This window comes from Rhamphochromis longiceps, linkage group LG14 (genome assembly GCF_057381845.1).
Source record: "Rhamphochromis longiceps isolate RC_006_pf linkage group LG14, R_longiceps_female_GT1.1, whole genome shotgun sequence".
NCBI classification, from domain to species: domain Eukaryota; kingdom Metazoa; phylum Chordata; class Actinopteri; order Cichliformes; family Cichlidae; genus Rhamphochromis; species Rhamphochromis longiceps.
Genome location: NC_140570.1, coordinates 1,075,471 through 1,091,888, shown reverse-complemented (window position 1 = coordinate 1,091,888; position 16,418 = coordinate 1,075,471). Strand labels below are relative to the sequence as shown.

Below are 16,418 nucleotides of genomic sequence, written 5' to 3'. Positions count from 1 at the left end.
GAAATATCCTGTCTCAGAGGACTTTATGGTATGGTTTATGGACATATGCCTCAGTACTTTTAACTTTTAGATGTATTTGCTTATCCACCTCTACTTTCAAGATCAGGCTTCAAACTTTCCTTTTTGCTAAAGCATAGACTTAGGGCTGGACCAGGTGACCCTGAATCCTCCCTTAGTTAGGCTGCCGGGGATTCCCATGACGCACTGGGTGTTTCTTGTTCACTCACTATGTATTAACAGACCTCTCTGCATTGAATCATATCTGTTATTAACCTCTGTCTCTCTTCCACAGCATGTCTTTATCCTGTCTTCCTTCTCTCACCCCAACCGGTCGCAGCAGATGGCCCCGCCCCTCCCTGAGCCTGGTTCTGCTGGAGGTTTCTTCCTGTTAAAAGGGAGTTTTTCCTTCCCACTGTCACCAAAGTGCTTGCTCATAGGGGGTCATGTGGTTGTTGGGTTTTTCTCTGAATGTATTATTGTAGGGTCGACCTACAGTGAAAGGTGTCTTAAGGCGACTGATGTTGTGATTTGGTGCTGTATAAATAAAACTGGACTGAAGGTTTGATGAAAACTTTTTCAGTGCAATTACACAGATACAAACACAGGTCCATATTTTCTCAATAAGAATGACATGATTAATGGTGTCAACAGCTGCTGATGAATCAAATAAATCTAAAATTCCATTTTCACCTTTATCTAAGTGAATAAGAATAACATTAGTAATCTTGTTTCTGTGTTATCATTCTGTCAACAACGAGACTGGAATTTATCAAATATATTATTTCCCTTTAACAGTCCGGGGACAGCTCTGGCTGTAAAGTGATTTGAAATCAAATGAGAGAGACTGACTGACATTAGTCAGAAGCCAGTGGGAGGTAGAAATGCTTTAGGAATAATGTCAGCTAGAAATGTGGATATCAAGGAGATCTGTCATGAAAATCAGATAAAAGTCAAAGAACAGAACTGAGACCCTCGGCCAGGCTGACAGGCTCCGGGCTTGAACTGTGACCTGATACCACTGATCTTATCATCCAAGCAAACAAACAAACGAGACAGGGCACAACAATTAGGCTGAGTGGGATTAAAGAGTTTGCTGGTGGTAGACATTGGATTGGGCTTAATATTGCTCTCATCATTTGAGAAAACTTCATATCTCCTGCATGTGAAGGTAGTGCACGAGGACATTTGTAATTCTTGTGTTTAGTGTTTCTAGGGGGAAACGCTAAATGCTAAAACTCCGAAAAGCTGCAGGCTTTGGGGGACACAGTTAAGGTCCACAGAGCCCCTGCCTTATCTTTGTTGTTTTCAAAGCCCCGTTGACTGTTATTGGCCAACAGGTGCTCAAAGTGCAGGGTCATCTCGACTGTATCAGACCTCTCCACCCACTCTCGTCTCAGCCCCACTGGGCTTTCCTGAAATTCTTCAGAAACTCGAGCAGCAGACACTGTCCGCAGGCAGGACTCTGTGTGTGTGCGCGTGTAATTAGACTTTTGGGAGTCTTTCGGGAACAGGGAGGCGGCTGCAAAGGTCCAACGAGGTTGGGGGGAGTGACTCGGAAAGAGGGGGTGGCGGTGTTTGCAGTAAAAACAGCAAATCACTGTAGCAGACCCCCTCTCTTACAGCTACTTGGTACCACGCACATCCCTCGGTGTCTCCCCCTCTCTCTCTCTCTGGGTCCGGGCCCTGGGGTTGTAAGTCCGTCCTCCTCCTCCGGTGCAGTCCGGTTCGCTCCGCTCGTGTCGCTGCTCGCAAAGCACCGACTCTCCTCTGCAGCTATGGCACATGTCCTTCAGCTGTTTGCTGTCATACTCTCATCAGCTCTCGTGCAAGCATCGGCCTTGCTCAACGACACGTAAGTAAACGTATATTTCTAACGAAACTCATGCATGTCATTGTGCTAAAGTTTGGCTTGCCCCTCGCGCCAAGACGCGTCCAAATAGTTGCACGAGGTGGTGTTGGAAAAACTTTATTTTAAAAAAAATGTCACGCGCAGCGTCATCATGTATTTGTCACTCGATTCTGGTGTAATCACGAAAAACCTGCACATTCCACTGGTGAGGCAGAAAGTCCAGTGTGTGGCCACAGGACAGTGTTATGCAATGAGCAAAGACTATGTGTGCGTGCGTGCGTGCGTACGCGCATGTCCCATCTGCTACAACTTACCAGCATTTGATTAATAACCTGCTCTCGGCTTTACCTGAGTAGCGTGTAAATGGGACATGATTTCCATGGTACTGGAAGGCCGAATAACATTTTCCACCCTGACTTTTTTTGCTTGCTCTAAACTTTAATCATTATGGCTCGCATGCCTTTCATAGTTTACACTGGGAGTCAAATGACTTTTCATCATTGTGCAACTTTCTCCCTGGCAAAAACAGCATCAATATTCTCAGCAGCACCACCCAAAACGCAATTAAATGCGTCCTTTATTTCTCATTGGCAGCAGCAGGCCCCTGTGTGCCAAGCAGCGTCGACACAGAGAATCCAGCAGAGTGCTTCGTTAGAAGCTGATATCATGGCTGTTGCTGATGTTTTCCAATGTTCATTTGCACATGTAACTTATATGGGCCTTGTGTGGTTATTTGGATGAATATGTCCGCTGTGCAGGAAGGATGGCATGGGGATACAGGAGTTACTGGAACTCTGCTTCCCTTTTGATTCCAGGGCTGAAATAAAAATACTGTGCACACAGTTTCTGTAGACTATATGTGTTGTGCACAAGCAGGTACATTAAGAAGAAATTCATAATGGGGAGTATTTCTGTTACATACAGTTAGGTCCATAAATGTTTGGAAGATGACTGATGTTTTGGATACATTTGCCTCTCTCTACCACCACAGTGGATTTTAAAATAAAAACTGATGCTTTAACTTACAGTCACTTTCCTTCATTCACCCTTTTTCATTTACTGTGTGTTCACACACCATTCTCTATTTCAGCATAGTGTCTTTTGTCCTGTCTTCCTGTCTTTTTGCAGGCCAAATCAGAACTATAGCATAACTCTGGTTCCCTCCAGAAAAAGTAAATTGCATCCTTTTAACGTTTGATGGTGTTTTCCAGTAGTGCTTCCAGTCACCTGGCCGTGTAGTGTGCTTTGACAAACATCTGTGACAGAATGAGTCGCTCACTGAATTTCAGTGTGTTGCTGTAATCGGATGCTTTTAACTTCTCATGTAGCAGCTTGTTAGCACACTCCTTCTCTTAGAAGCTACATAATTCACATGCAGGGTGTTAACTTTTATATTGGAGCACAAGAAACTGGTTTTGTTTGAGGTTAAATCAGACTCTTTCACCTTGAAACAAAGACACAGATGATGGTTGTAGGATTTAACCCTGTGCCACACTCATTTAGTTCTTTAACTGGACCATTTATCAGCTAGCTGTAGCAACACGCTAGAAGTTTGTGCTTTTTAAACATTAGCGGTTATCTCTCTAAATCAAACGTGTGTTTAACATGGAGCTGGGCTGTACTTTTTAATGCTTGGCACTGTTTTTCTCCTAGCTTTTCACTTAAACGAGTGCTGACAGTTTGGGTTGTTTTTAATGAGGGTACTTTCTTCTTCTCCTTGCAGGATTTATGCAGTGACTGTGAGTTCGCGTGTGACTGCAGGGAAACAGGAGACCCTGTGTGCCCAAATTCACGGCCTGACTGGGCCTGTGCGCATGGTCATCGGCCTCACTGAGGGCTCTGTCACAATCTTAGATGAGCAAGTAAATGAGGACTTCTACCGCTGCCTAAACTTCCAGGTCAGATCCAAGAAAAGCACAAAAGAGCTTGTGAATACTCAGGCTCCCACTCTCCACACTTCCAGTTTCATGTGGGGGATAGTTCAGGATGAGTGGGGTCCTATTAGACCATAGCCCAGAAATACATATTTCACTGGGTAAACTTTTTTCTTCTGGAACATTTCATTATGTTTTCGATATAAAGCGATTGAAATTTTAATTGTAGCACTAACCACATGGAAGTTTCTGTTTGTGAATGAAATCTGCTTGGTGGTTATCCCACGCCATCACGCCAGAGTGTAAATCACACACGGACCAATCAGCTCTAGCTCCTAGTGTTTTATCCGTGAAACCAGCTTCCTTTTACAGTAATAAGTGTTCTCTTCGTTTCCTACACAGCTGCTGTAAACAAATATTCACTCTGATTCATTAAATACTGTCTTCAGAACGTCCTCTGGCTGAATTGCAGCTGTTTTTCGATGATGTACCTCCAGCATGACTAATCGTGAACAATGATTCGCGGTATTTACAGTATTTCACTTTTTAAAAACAAAACAAAAAGCTTTGTGTTGTGTTGTTTGTAGACAGTAAATGCACCAGCGTGGTTTCCAAGCAGAATTCCTATCACCATCCATTAAGCTAATGGCTTAAATCTTGGCACAAGTTTGGACCTAATTATCCTCCCGGCGCCATGACTGAGACTGCCAACCTCAGTGGGTTCTCTGCAAATTGCAGCTCTGCTTTATGTCACACCTCTGCTTGCTGTTATGCAACTTGCAGGCCTTGCTCCATATTGATGTGGAACGACCCGCCGACCCAAATAGCCTCTGTGACAGTCGCGCTTAGTTTCACTTTGTTCCTGCTATTTGGCCCTGTTGCAGGACTGGTTTTTGTCTCTAGGCACAAAGACTGCTTTCTGCCAGAGGCTAGCTATGTACCTGCATTCCTCTGGAAGCCAACCCTGCGCTCAGTCTCACAACACACATCTGAACACAACAGTCTTTTTGACATGTGTGGAAGTGGTTCTGGTCCTTGTTATGTAACAGCAGCATTAACAAGTGAAAACGTGCACAAGTGTGACAGCATTTCATAATTAACTGTGTGCAACATTGTTCCCTAAGAGCAGCACAGCTCAGATGGCTTTTTATGACACGTTTAATGCAAAAGTCATGAGCTGCCACACATTTTGTGTCCAAGGAAGCGGGCCAACACTGTCACTTTTTAAAGTGGTTTTCAGCATTAGTTCTTCAGACTTTCTGAAAGTCTTTGTTTGGCTGCACTTTCACCCATTTGCAGTCCACGCTGTGTACCTGCCATTTTCAGTGGAATGTGTTTTATTTAGTTTTTCACTTTATTCTAACCTCTGACTCATTCATGCATGAAAAGGAGAGTAACACCTGGGACGAACCAATGTAGTCTACATAAAAAGGCTAAACTGGCAAAAACAAACAAAACAATTTAAAACTATATCTTGCCTGTTTGTTACTCAAAAATAAATCATTTCTTTAGGTGTGTGTGAAGACTGTTACACAGTGCTGTGGAGGAAAAGTACAGATTGTGCTCTGCATGAAACGTTTTCCATCTCTGACAAATGTGTGTTTGCTGGTGTTGCAGGTCCCTGCAGTACGCAGCCGAATTGTGGCAACAGTTTATGTCAATATTTTCCATGAAAAAAATCTGACGAGCAAACATACCAAAGTCGTCATCGAGCCTCCAACTTTCATCCACATCGTCCGGACTGATAAGCCCATCTACAAACCTGGACAGACTGGTAGGTGGAGTGAGTGTGGAGGTGTTGGAGCTGTTGTGTTGTAGAAGGAGCGATACGCTACTGCAGCGCCATCTCGTCTGCACTGCTTACCCATTCTGCTGTGCTTGCACATTTTTGGTCTGATATATCTGCATAATGCTGAGCCACCACTTAATAACTTGATAACTTGAGGGTTGTTGTCTGTTCAGTGCACAGAAGAAGAGTGCTTTCCTAGAGAGAGGCTGTTTATATTTAAAGTAGGAAAGGCCTACACGCTGAGTGGGTGAAGAGAAAAGGAGTTTATTTGACCACTTAGTGCCGTCGAGTGCTAGTGCAGGCTGCTAACTCCTGAATAAGTCTGTGTGTCTAAGTGTGTGAATGTGTGTGTGAATGGGTGGATGACTGGATATGTAAAGCGCTTTGGGGTCCTTAGGGACTAGTAAGGCGCTATATAAATACAGGCCATTTACCATTTTTTTTAAGTCTGATTAAGATAAGATGATCTAGTGGAGTTTAACTTTTTTGGGTATTCTGCAACTCCTTATGACAGTAAAACAAGTTTATTTTTTAATAGCATTGCCATAGTGTTTCAGTAAGGACTCACGACGACGTTATGTTTCACGAGTAAAAATCAAAAATGAATTTGACCCATATAACAGTTTATAAACTGGTGTCAGTCTCAACAAAATGAGCTTGTCAGTCAGCTTCTATAAACAAGTTCAAAGCTATAACCACAAGAATACTGTAACATATATATTTTTACCTAAATCAATCTGTCTCATGCTTTCCATTTGCAGACACAGGTGATCCAATCAGAAGTAACATTACACTTTACCGTGTCACTGTGAAATCGGCTTTCAGTTGGTATTATTTGGCCAGCTAAGCCACGCTCGCCAAATCGCACGTGGAATAAAACATGGATGTAGCTGCAGCGTCAGAAAAATGAACCCGATGCAGAAGAGCCTTAAACCTGCATTCTGTCTGACGGCCACCAGGTGGCAATAAATTTAGTCTGTTTTGGAAATCAAAAGCTACGTTCACAGTGCAGGCAAAAGCGCATCAAATCCGACTTTTTTGACCCTATGCGACCCGTATCCGAATTATTAGGCCAAATGTAAATAACAAAATAACTTTATAACTTAGAGCAAAATTGGGAAACGTAAAGTCCGAAACAGTCAAACATACTGTCGCTCTGGGTCTAAACAGAGCGCCTTGTGCGTGACGTCTGCTTTTGCGCATGCGGCCGCTTTGAGCGTTCACACTAGAGCGCGTTTGCTGTCGCATTTTATTTGTAGTGTGAACGAGCAGACAAAAAAAATCGCATTTGATCAAAAAATCGGAATTGAGCATCAAGACCTGCAGAGTGAACGTAGCCTTAGTCATACCACATTTGGGGGGCGACCGTGGAGCAGGGGGTTGGGAAGCGCGTCTGTAACCGGAAGGTCGCCGGTTCGATCCCCGGGCTCTCTGTCCTGGTCGTTGTGTCCTTGGGAGAGACCGCCTACTGGTGTTGGCCAGACGGGCAGATGGCGCCAGTGCCCGGCAGCCTCGCTTCTGCCAGTCTGCCCCAGGGCAGCTGTGGCTACAACTGTAGCTGCCTCCACCAGTGTGTGAATGTGAGTGAATGAATAATGGAGTTGTAAAGCGCTTTGGATGCCTTGAAAAGCGCTATATAAATGCAATCCATTATTATTATTATTATTATTATTATTATTATTATTATTATTATTATTATTATTATTTCAAAACGGAAGATCATTGGCTGTGTCACAGTCAGACCCGCCTTTCCTCAACACATCCATCTTTCGTAACCAATGGCAGAACCACTCAGCTCAAGCTGAGGTGACGTCATCAGTAGCTAATCCTTAAAGATGTTTTGGGTTTTTTTTGTTTTTAATGTATTGCCTCCAACAATAGGCAAATACATGTTAAGATATATTTTTCTGTGTAAAAAAGGCTAACAGCAACCGTAGACTTCTCCGATACATATTCCAGGTCACTGAAACTCGGGCGGTGTTGATCTGATCAGTTAAGTATCAGACAGGGTTGTTAATGAAGGCAACAACCGGTGTGCTACAGGGACAACAATGAGCCAACTCCAAAAGGCGAAAGGTTTCACAGCTGAAGGTCACTGACGTTTTTCCCTCTTCATCTTTTCTGACTGTTCCACTAGTTTTGAATTTGGCTAGGGTCAGTGTCACTACTGATACCTATGGAACTAGTGTTATTAGTATTCCAGTATTATAATTGTCAGGTCCACCGCAGGTGCCCAGATGAGCTTCAGGTTCAGCCTGAGCACATGTGACAGTTGTAAAAGGGTGTGGGCTAGCTGTGGAGAACATGCTGCCTGTAACATTGTTCTGCATGACTGGAGGCGTATCCATGGAGGGACACACAGACCTCGACAGCATCCTGACTGTCATTAGGAGCCATTCTCAGGCCCTAGACTGGACACAACAATGCCTGGCAGTATGAACTGATACCATGGACTGGCACCTACGTTCACCTGACCGAGATCCAACACCAACACCTCTGGGACATCATGTTTCAGGTGCAACTCACACTGTCCAGGAGCTCAGTCATTCCCTGGTCCGGATGTGGGAGGAGATCCTCCGGGATGTTGTCAGGCATGCAGACAAGCACGTGGGGGTCGCACAAAGTGCTGAGCACCGTTGCTGCATTTCAGTAAAACAAACTCGTCTTCACCATCATTCACTTTGATTTTCAGGGTTTTTCTTTATTCTGCCGTCTGCAGACTGATGATTCTCATTTCCATCAAACGATGGGGCATCCTTTCCTAACACGGTGACCAGTCTGTATCAGTATAGATATCAACATGATTTATTCATTTTCCCCACTGAATCTGACATGTGCCCCTAATTCATTAGAGTATAAAGAGAGACTTGCATACACTTTGCTTTGCTTCTTTTTAGTCCATCTGCTATCACCAGGATCGTTTTCCCTTTGTCTTCTTCTTCCTCTCATTATCCACTTGTGCAATAACTGAAAATACAGTATAGTAATGCATTTTTTTTTTCTTTCTTTTAAAGTCAAATTCCGGATCGTCTCCATGGATGCCAATTTCATCCCTGTGGAACGAGTGGTACGTTTCTATCCACTTGTTCTCGTCTGTCAGAATCATGTGCCGCTGTGCCATTTGTGGAGTCATTTCAAGCAGCGAACTTGATAATGTGCTGTGATTTGTAGCAGGCAGTCAGTGAATCTGAAGAGTAAGGTCTATTTTGGTTCAGGAGAGTGGGAGGTGAAAGGAAGGCTGTTTGTTGATTTTGAAGACAGCGTGGGTGTGGAGCGCTGTGTGGAGTAGTGTGATAAACATGCTGTCAGAGTTCATTTGGCGCACACTACATTTGACCCAAACATCTGAATCAATAGCGGCTCAGGGCCTTTTCCGTTTTTGGACGAGAGGCTGAAAACACGACTGCACGCAGTCGACGTGAAATCCGTTCAGATGCATCACATGATGAAAGTAGCTAGCTTGAAGGTGGTAACTCCCACCAGCTGTAGTGAAGACGTGGCATTGTGAGACTTTATCTGCCATTATGCATCTGCTCTTTCCGGCACTCTGGAGATGTAAGAACGAAATAATTGAGGCCAAAATATCACGTGTGCCAAAGGTGTTACAGAGGAACACGGTAATAAATGAGCCGTGGAGGGGGACGTGTGTTGTTTGACTCTTATCGTCCAATTAGGAAATAAGACCTGGCAGTGGTGGTGTTGTTTCAGGGTGTGGCGCCTTCACATCTGTCAGCGGGACACTCAGTGCTATGTGCTTGCTGAGTAATTGGGTTCTGCTGTGTGATCTGAACCGGGACCTACATGCATACTGACTTGAAAGTCATTGCAACAGGAAACCTTACTGATATGTTTCTAATAAATTGTCCTTATTGTGTTAATTCTGTGTGCAGATAAACTAAATGTAAACTCTTCTGTTTTCCTTTCAGTATAAAGAAGTGGCGCTGCAGGTAAGAAACACTCAAATTGGCATCTCTTCTGGGAACTGCTGACATGTCTGTTTGGCTCTTTGAAAAGATTTTGCCATTTGTGCCTTCTGTGAGAGTAACGGCAAAGATGCAGGAAATGAGGCGATGGAGGGAGGGCTGTATGACATGTAATTAAAGTGCAGACTGCTCCCTGCACCCCCCCCCCCCCCCCCCCTTTTTCTTCTCTGGGGTGGTGCTGTTTAAGAAGATATCCAATCTACAATAGTCTGTTGTAGATTGGATATCTGCGCTGCATTGTTGTGAAGACTAAGAAGGACTTTAGCTACCTCTGAATCACAGACCTAATTACACAAGCAACCATCAGGAGGAGGACTATAATAGGTTCTTTTCTCCAAACGAGAGCTCGTTAAGATAAATGTCACTCCAGTCAGTTTGGGCGATGTTTGGATTGCACTGGTCCCTCCTGCAGGAGCTTGTCCTTCTTCCATGCCTGGCTCCAGGAAGCACTCTGGCATGCCCGTCTCAGATGAGGGATCATGTGTGTGTGTGTTGTTTTTTTTCTCCCCATGTCACAGGGCTGACCCACAATCCACAAAGAGCACAGATTATCTGGTGGCTGGCTTGGAAACATCTCTGTGTGCCCCAGCAGAGGAGCTGGAGGCTGGAAGCTACGGCCTCGTTTGATTTGACATCCCTAAATAAATTCTCCTCTGTCTTTACTCTGTGTAGGATCCTAGCTCAAATCGCATTGCCCAGTGGCTGGATAAATCTGTTGTTGGCGGCATCCTTGATCTTTCACACCCCATGATTCCTGAGGCTGTACAAGGAAGCTACACCATCACTGCCTTGACAGACAAGGGAGAACAAATATCCCACAGCTTTGACATCAAAGAATACGGTGGGAGGGAAAAAATGAAGCATCTTCTCTTATAGACCGGAAATGATTACGAGCTCAGTCTATGTAAATTCTCAGCTACGGGGAGATCTGACTCTGTTTCCTTTGCTCTAGTTTTGCCAAAGTATGAAGTGAAGGTTCATCTGCCCAGTGTGATTACCGTCCTGGATCAGGAGGCAGCACTGAAGATTTGTGGAAAGTAAATGTCCCAGTTGAACAGAAACTGGTGTTCTTGTCTGTGTTGGTTCAAGGAAATCCACACTGTGAAGAACTGCAGCTGGGCAGCGCTGGTGCTAACAACATTGTCGTTTATTACAAAAGATGGGTCTGGATTTGTGGGAACAACAAACTGCCTGTAGCAATGATGTTTTCCTTATTTTGTCTGTACTTTGATATAATAGTACTTTTTACTAGAGGAATTTGAGTATTTATATAATTCATACTATTAACAGTGGCCAGCTGGGAAAAGGCAAAGCCTCTACAGGAAATGAAAGATCTGAGGCTGGCTAGACTCTGTACCAGTCATGTTTCCGGCAACAACTAACATGATCCGGCCGTTCTCGTTCCAACAAATCTCATCTTTGTATGTTTTCTTAACAGATACACGTATGGGAAACCTGTTATTGGTTCGGTGAAGGCACGGTTCTGCAGAAACGCCATCCGTTTCTTCTGGTTTTCATCTCCCCAAAACAAAGACCTTTGCAAGACCTACGAACTAACTGTGAGTGTTCCAGATGTTAACAGAGACGCTAACTGTACTGCAATCAGTCCTTTTCACTGATTTTACTTTCTTGGTGTTCACTTTCTGTGATCTTCTAGACGGATAAAAGTGGATGTGCTACACAAACTGTGAACATGACGGCGTTTTTCCTCCACAAGAACATCTACAGTGACACGTTTGAGGTGACTGCTGAGATGGAAGAGTATGGCACAGGTAGGCAGACTAAAAGCCGACTGTTCATCAAGGTAGCACAGCGAATTCCTGATGACCTGCAATCTGTATGCTAACTATCATCTAGGCGTCATTCTTAAAGGCTACGGGCAGACCAGCTTCACCTGTGACATCAGAACTGTCACCTTCGAGGATGTACCTGAGGCATACAAGCCTGGCATCCCGTTTGAAGGAAAGGTAACCAGACTCATCCTGCTGTCAGGACATTGCACAGCAGGATTCATGAGCTTTTCATCTGATCCTACCGTGAGGTGGACGTGTTTCTCCTGGAGCCCAAAAGATTCTAAGACGACTCTAGAATCTGGACGATGTAACACTGCATTTGTTACAATGTAACTAGATGTATGAAATAGTATTTAGGGATGCTTTGAGTCATGCAGAGGAAGCTAATCAAGGGCAATAACAATCATTATTATGGAGATGTGTGAGTCTTGTTACAACTTCTTACTCTGTCTTGTTCACAGATCAAAGTTGTTGGTCCAGACAACAAGCCTGCTGCCAATGAGCCAGTGTACTTGTTTGTTGGTAGCTCACTAAAACTAGAGCTCACCACAGACGTGAATGGCGTGGCTTTGTTTTCTCTGGGCACGTCTCTTTGGAAGGACAGTGTGCATCTGAAGGTTGGTTGCTGCCGCTGCCTGCACTTAAACATTCATCAGTTATAAGGTCGATAGACTGTGATTGATCACATCAGTCGTACTGATCATACACCCACGCTGGCCTACATTGTCATGAAATTAGTTACTTTTTAATATTTTATTATTTCCAAGTGTCTAACCCAGTGTTTCCAAACCTTTTGGAGCCACGGCACATATTTCACGTTAGAAAAATCACACGGCATGCCAGCAGCAAAAATATCACAAAAAGCATATTGATCATTTTCCCTGCACATCAGGTATAGCGGTATTGGCTCGGTTTGTCCCAGTTACCTTTTTGCTTCTTCTGACCACTACTCATGCTACGGCCTTCATCTGGGTCAGAGGTTTCTCCAGGACCAGGTCTACTTTTTCTTTCAAATATTTGTCTATTGCTATTATGGCTGCGCTGTCTCAGTCACAGCACGACTATTATGTAATTTCTTCTTCATCTTCTATTTTGCTGGCAGTTGGCAACAGATTTAATTAGAGCAGGTAGTTGTAGTCCTGTGGAAGATCATGTAATTGTTCTGCCCATCACGGCGATCACTTGGAGTACTAATCAGATGGAACCAGACAATCTTCCACGGCACACCTGATCATTTCTCACAGCGCACTGGTTGGGAAACACTGGTCTAATGTGAAGAGTAGGAATTTGATATTTGACCTCACTTTGTCAACAGGCGAGTTCAAAAAATACAACGGAGCATGACCATTATGTTTATGGTTTGAGGAGACCCAACTACAGGGCAAGCCACCACCATGTCACAGCGTTTTACTCCAAGAGTAGTAGTTTTCTGAAGCTCATGCAGGCCAGCAGTAAGCTGCCCTGTGACAGTGAAGCGACTGTGCGTGCCCAGTACATCATCCAGGGAGAGGAGCTGGAGAAAGGGCAGGAGGTCCTCGACTTCTTTTATCTGGTACGTGTAAGGGATTGTGACGTGACCCCACCCAGTGTTCATTGAAACACGATTTTGGTGATCTGCATGAGAATTGCTGTTTGTAGCTTCAGTCTAAATGATTTTTCTCTAAAGACTTTTGTGCACACGTTTGAGATGTATTGCAGATATACATAAACACACCCTCATAGTGACGTTTCCGTTCTGTCTTTCTTTGCAGGTGCAGTCCAGAGGTTCAGTAGTGCAGCATGGTCGTATCCCAGTGGCTGTCAAAGTGGGAATTGGTATGAACACGACGAAAGCTAATTTTGAAGTATAAGTCTGTGATTTTAGAGTTAGACGTCCTATGGAAAAAGCCCTTTAAAGTTGCATCAAAGCATGTAGGGGTGAGGTTGGGGTGGTAGAGCAGGTCATCCACTAATTTCAATATTCTACTATTAGCTATCTAGCCCTAATGTCAAAAAACTATTAAAGTCTGCATCAGTGCACTGCGTGAAATATACCTTTACTTATCATAAACAAGGCCATTTTATGTAATGCTATGCATCCACTTTGCAATGTGGAGTACAGTATAGGGCAGGGGTGCCCAATCCCGGTCCTCGAGAGCTACCGTCCTGCAGCTTTTAGATGCATCCTTGTTCCCACACACCCGAATCAAATGAATGGCTTGTTATCAGGCCTTTGCCAAACATGATGGCATGCTGAAGAGGTAATCAAACCATGTGATTCAGCTGTGTTGGAGTAGGGATGCATCTAAAAGCTGCAGGATAGTAGCTCTTGAGGACTGGGATTGTGCAGCCCTGGTATAGGGTGTCCAAAATGGTCCTCAGTAAATAGTGGTATATTTATATATAAGAAACATGGGAGGCAGATGACCTGTGATGACATGCGCACAGCCCTGCTTGCGCATGTAACCCTGTCATCACAATCATCGTGGCTCAAGAGTTGGGAGTTTGTCTTGTAATCGGAAGGTTGCCGGTTCGAGCCCCGGCTCGGACAGTCTCGGTCGCTGTGTCCTTGGGCAAGACACTTCACCCGTTGCCTACTGGTGGTGGTCAGAGGGCCCAGTGGCGCCAGTGTCCGGCAGCCTCGCCTCTGGCAGTGCGCCCCAGGGTGGCTGTGGCTACAATGTAGCTGCCATCACCAGTGTGTGAATGTGTGTGTGAATGGGTGGATGACTGGATGTGTAAAGTGCTTTGGGGTCCTGAGGGACGAGTAAAGCGCTATACAAATACACGCCATTTACCATTTATCTCTCAGTTCTTACGCTCGTCACCTCATTGAGAACACCTCTGGTGAGTTGGGCTAGTTAGCTCTGTTATCTGCTGACTTGAACTTAGCTTAACTGCCCATTGGTGTTGGCCTCTACCACACAGTTGGTGAGTAGGCTACCTGCAGAGCGCTAATTTCCAGTTTTCCTGTGCAGCCTTTTACTTTGCGTTTTGGAATGGACTCCAAACTGAAGCGAGCAAATCAGAAATCTTCTGTTCGCCCCTGTCCTTCCCTGTCCTCAGGGTTGCGGTTTCTCTTTGCACGACAGCAACCAGCACGATGCCTGCCCTGTCTGCCTGGGATCTTCCACGCCATGAGAGTGTTGACGGAGCCCAAAGTCTGTTCCAGGTCCGCACTTGATCCTTTAAAGACGGGTGACATTTATGGAAAAGGTGCTGGGACGGACGGCTGTCACACAGCACGACCCTCACTTCTTTGTGTCTGGAGCCCCGGCTTCATCCAAGTCTGAGGACAAGGATTATCCGGTCGGTGTCCCCCACAATTAGCTGGGCTGACCACATGGAATATGTTGATGGGTTAACCGAAGACGAGCTGGAACCATGCAGGAGCGCCAGCATGTCATCATCTCCCCAGGAGCACGATGACATGCTGGACATCAGCCTGGACATCCATGGTTTGCCGGAGGATGAGCAGGAGAGCCCATTGTCGGTCCAATCTGCCGCTGCTGCTGCGTCGGTCGGCAATGGCGCAGAGGAAGCTGGCTTAGCTAACCCACCCCTATGGAGCCATCTCTGGCTGCTTATGTTGATTGCTAAGGGTTTGCCACCTAGTGTGATAGCGACAATTCAGAACACTAGGGCCTCATCTACTAGAGGCTTGTACGCTTACAAATGGCGAGCCTTTGAGCAGTGGTGCCAGGACCGCTACACTCTCCCATTTCAGTGCTCTATTGTGGATGTTTTGACATTCCTGCAGGAGCTGCTGGATAAGGGCCTTTCATTTTTGACAATTAAGGTTTATTCAGCAGCTATATCTGCTTGTCATATTGGCTTTGACGGTTGACACCAGGTGCACATCCCCTCGCCATACGTTTTCTGAAAGGAGTTCGCCAGCTGAGACCTGTGCTTAAGTCCAGTGTCCCTGCTTGGGACTTGACTTTGGTGCTGGAGGCCCTTTGTAGCTCTTCGTTTGAACCTATTGAGTCTGTGGATATGAAATTTCTTTCATATAAGACTGCATTACTTCTCGCTTTGGCTTCGGCAAAGCGAATGGGTGACCTTCATGCACTGTCTGTGCATCCCTGCTACACACAGTTCTCTCCTGATGGCACAAAGTCATATTATCCCAAGATCATGCCTGCATCTTCTAGCTCAGTGGAGTTTGAGTTGCTGAGCTTTTGCTCCCCTCCTTTTGCACCTGAGGAGCAGAGGAGGATGCATTCTCTTTGTCCAGTGCGTGTGCTACGCACCTACATTGAGCGCACTCAGAATGTGCGTTTATGTGACCAGCTGTTTGTCTGCTTCGCTAATCCAAATAGAGGTAGAGCTCTGTCCAAGCAGAGGCTGTCCCACTGGATTACAGAAGCTATCTCACTGGCGTACAGCAATAAGGGTCTTGCTTGGGGGTGAGAGCTCATTCCACCAGGGGGATGGCAACCTCATGGGCTCTTTTTAAGGAGGTGCCTCTAGTTGATATTTGTGCTGCAACTACTTGGACACTTTTGTGCAGTTTTATTGCTTGGACGTTACAGCCCCTTCGGTGGCTCATGCTGTCCTTTCTGCTGGGTCTAGCGCACACTAACGTGGTGGTGGTCCGATGCCAGTTCGGTGGCTGCTCTGCAGGGTGTGTATATTTCTCCCATACTTACGTGTTGTACCGTGTGAATCAACTGTAAGGGACGAACAGTTATATCTATAACTTCTGTTCTCTGAAGGAGAGGAACGAGGTACAACACAAGGTGGCCCTGCTGAGCAGCATGGCTCGGTGAAGAGTGGCTATCGAACTGAGGGATGACTGTGATGACAGCGGCTATATGTGCAGGCGGGGCCATGTGCGTGTCATCACACGTCATCCGCCTTAAAGGCGTGAATAAAGGTTTCTTCAACTGGGACACACAAGGGCGTGATATCCCATACTTATGTGTTGTATCTCATTCCTGTCCTTCAGGAAACAGAAGTTATAGACATAACTGTTCGTTCTTGATTATCTAATTATATTTTGCAAGTTTAGCTTCATGCTAATAATGTAGCTTATTTGCTCATTAGTCACGTGACTCAATATTATCTTGTTTATTTTGATAATTGCTGCCATGCTTTCTTTGGTTCTTCCTCAGTCAACAAAGGGGAGATGTCCGTGCCGCTCACTCG

General features: G+C 45.1%; 1 protein-coding gene across 1 annotated transcript in view; it reads left to right on the top strand.

Moving 5' to 3' along the window:
• Positions 1 to 1,417: 1,417 nt before the first annotated feature.
• a2m1 (alpha-2-macroglobulin 1) overlaps positions 1,418 to 16,418 on the top strand; it is a 64,867-nt gene continuing 49,866 nt past the window's right edge. The window contains exons 1-14 of the mRNA XM_085380129.1: positions 1,418 to 1,852; positions 3,573 to 3,747; positions 5,341 to 5,497; positions 8,527 to 8,579; positions 9,439 to 9,459; positions 10,168 to 10,336; positions 10,448 to 10,532; positions 10,934 to 11,054; positions 11,153 to 11,267; positions 11,353 to 11,462; positions 11,750 to 11,905; positions 12,604 to 12,840; positions 13,040 to 13,103; positions 16,385 to 16,418. The exon at positions 16,385 to 16,418 is cut by the window's right edge and continues 112 nt beyond it. Coding sequence (XP_085236255.1) covers positions 1,776 to 1,852; positions 3,573 to 3,747; positions 5,341 to 5,497; positions 8,527 to 8,579; positions 9,439 to 9,459; positions 10,168 to 10,336; positions 10,448 to 10,532; positions 10,934 to 11,054; positions 11,153 to 11,267; positions 11,353 to 11,462; positions 11,750 to 11,905; positions 12,604 to 12,840; positions 13,040 to 13,103; positions 16,385 to 16,418 — 1,574 coding nt within the window. The 5' untranslated portion in view covers positions 1,418 to 1,775. The remainder of the gene's footprint in view (positions 1,853 to 3,572; positions 3,748 to 5,340; positions 5,498 to 8,526; positions 8,580 to 9,438; positions 9,460 to 10,167; positions 10,337 to 10,447; positions 10,533 to 10,933; positions 11,055 to 11,152; positions 11,268 to 11,352; positions 11,463 to 11,749; positions 11,906 to 12,603; positions 12,841 to 13,039; positions 13,104 to 16,384) is intronic.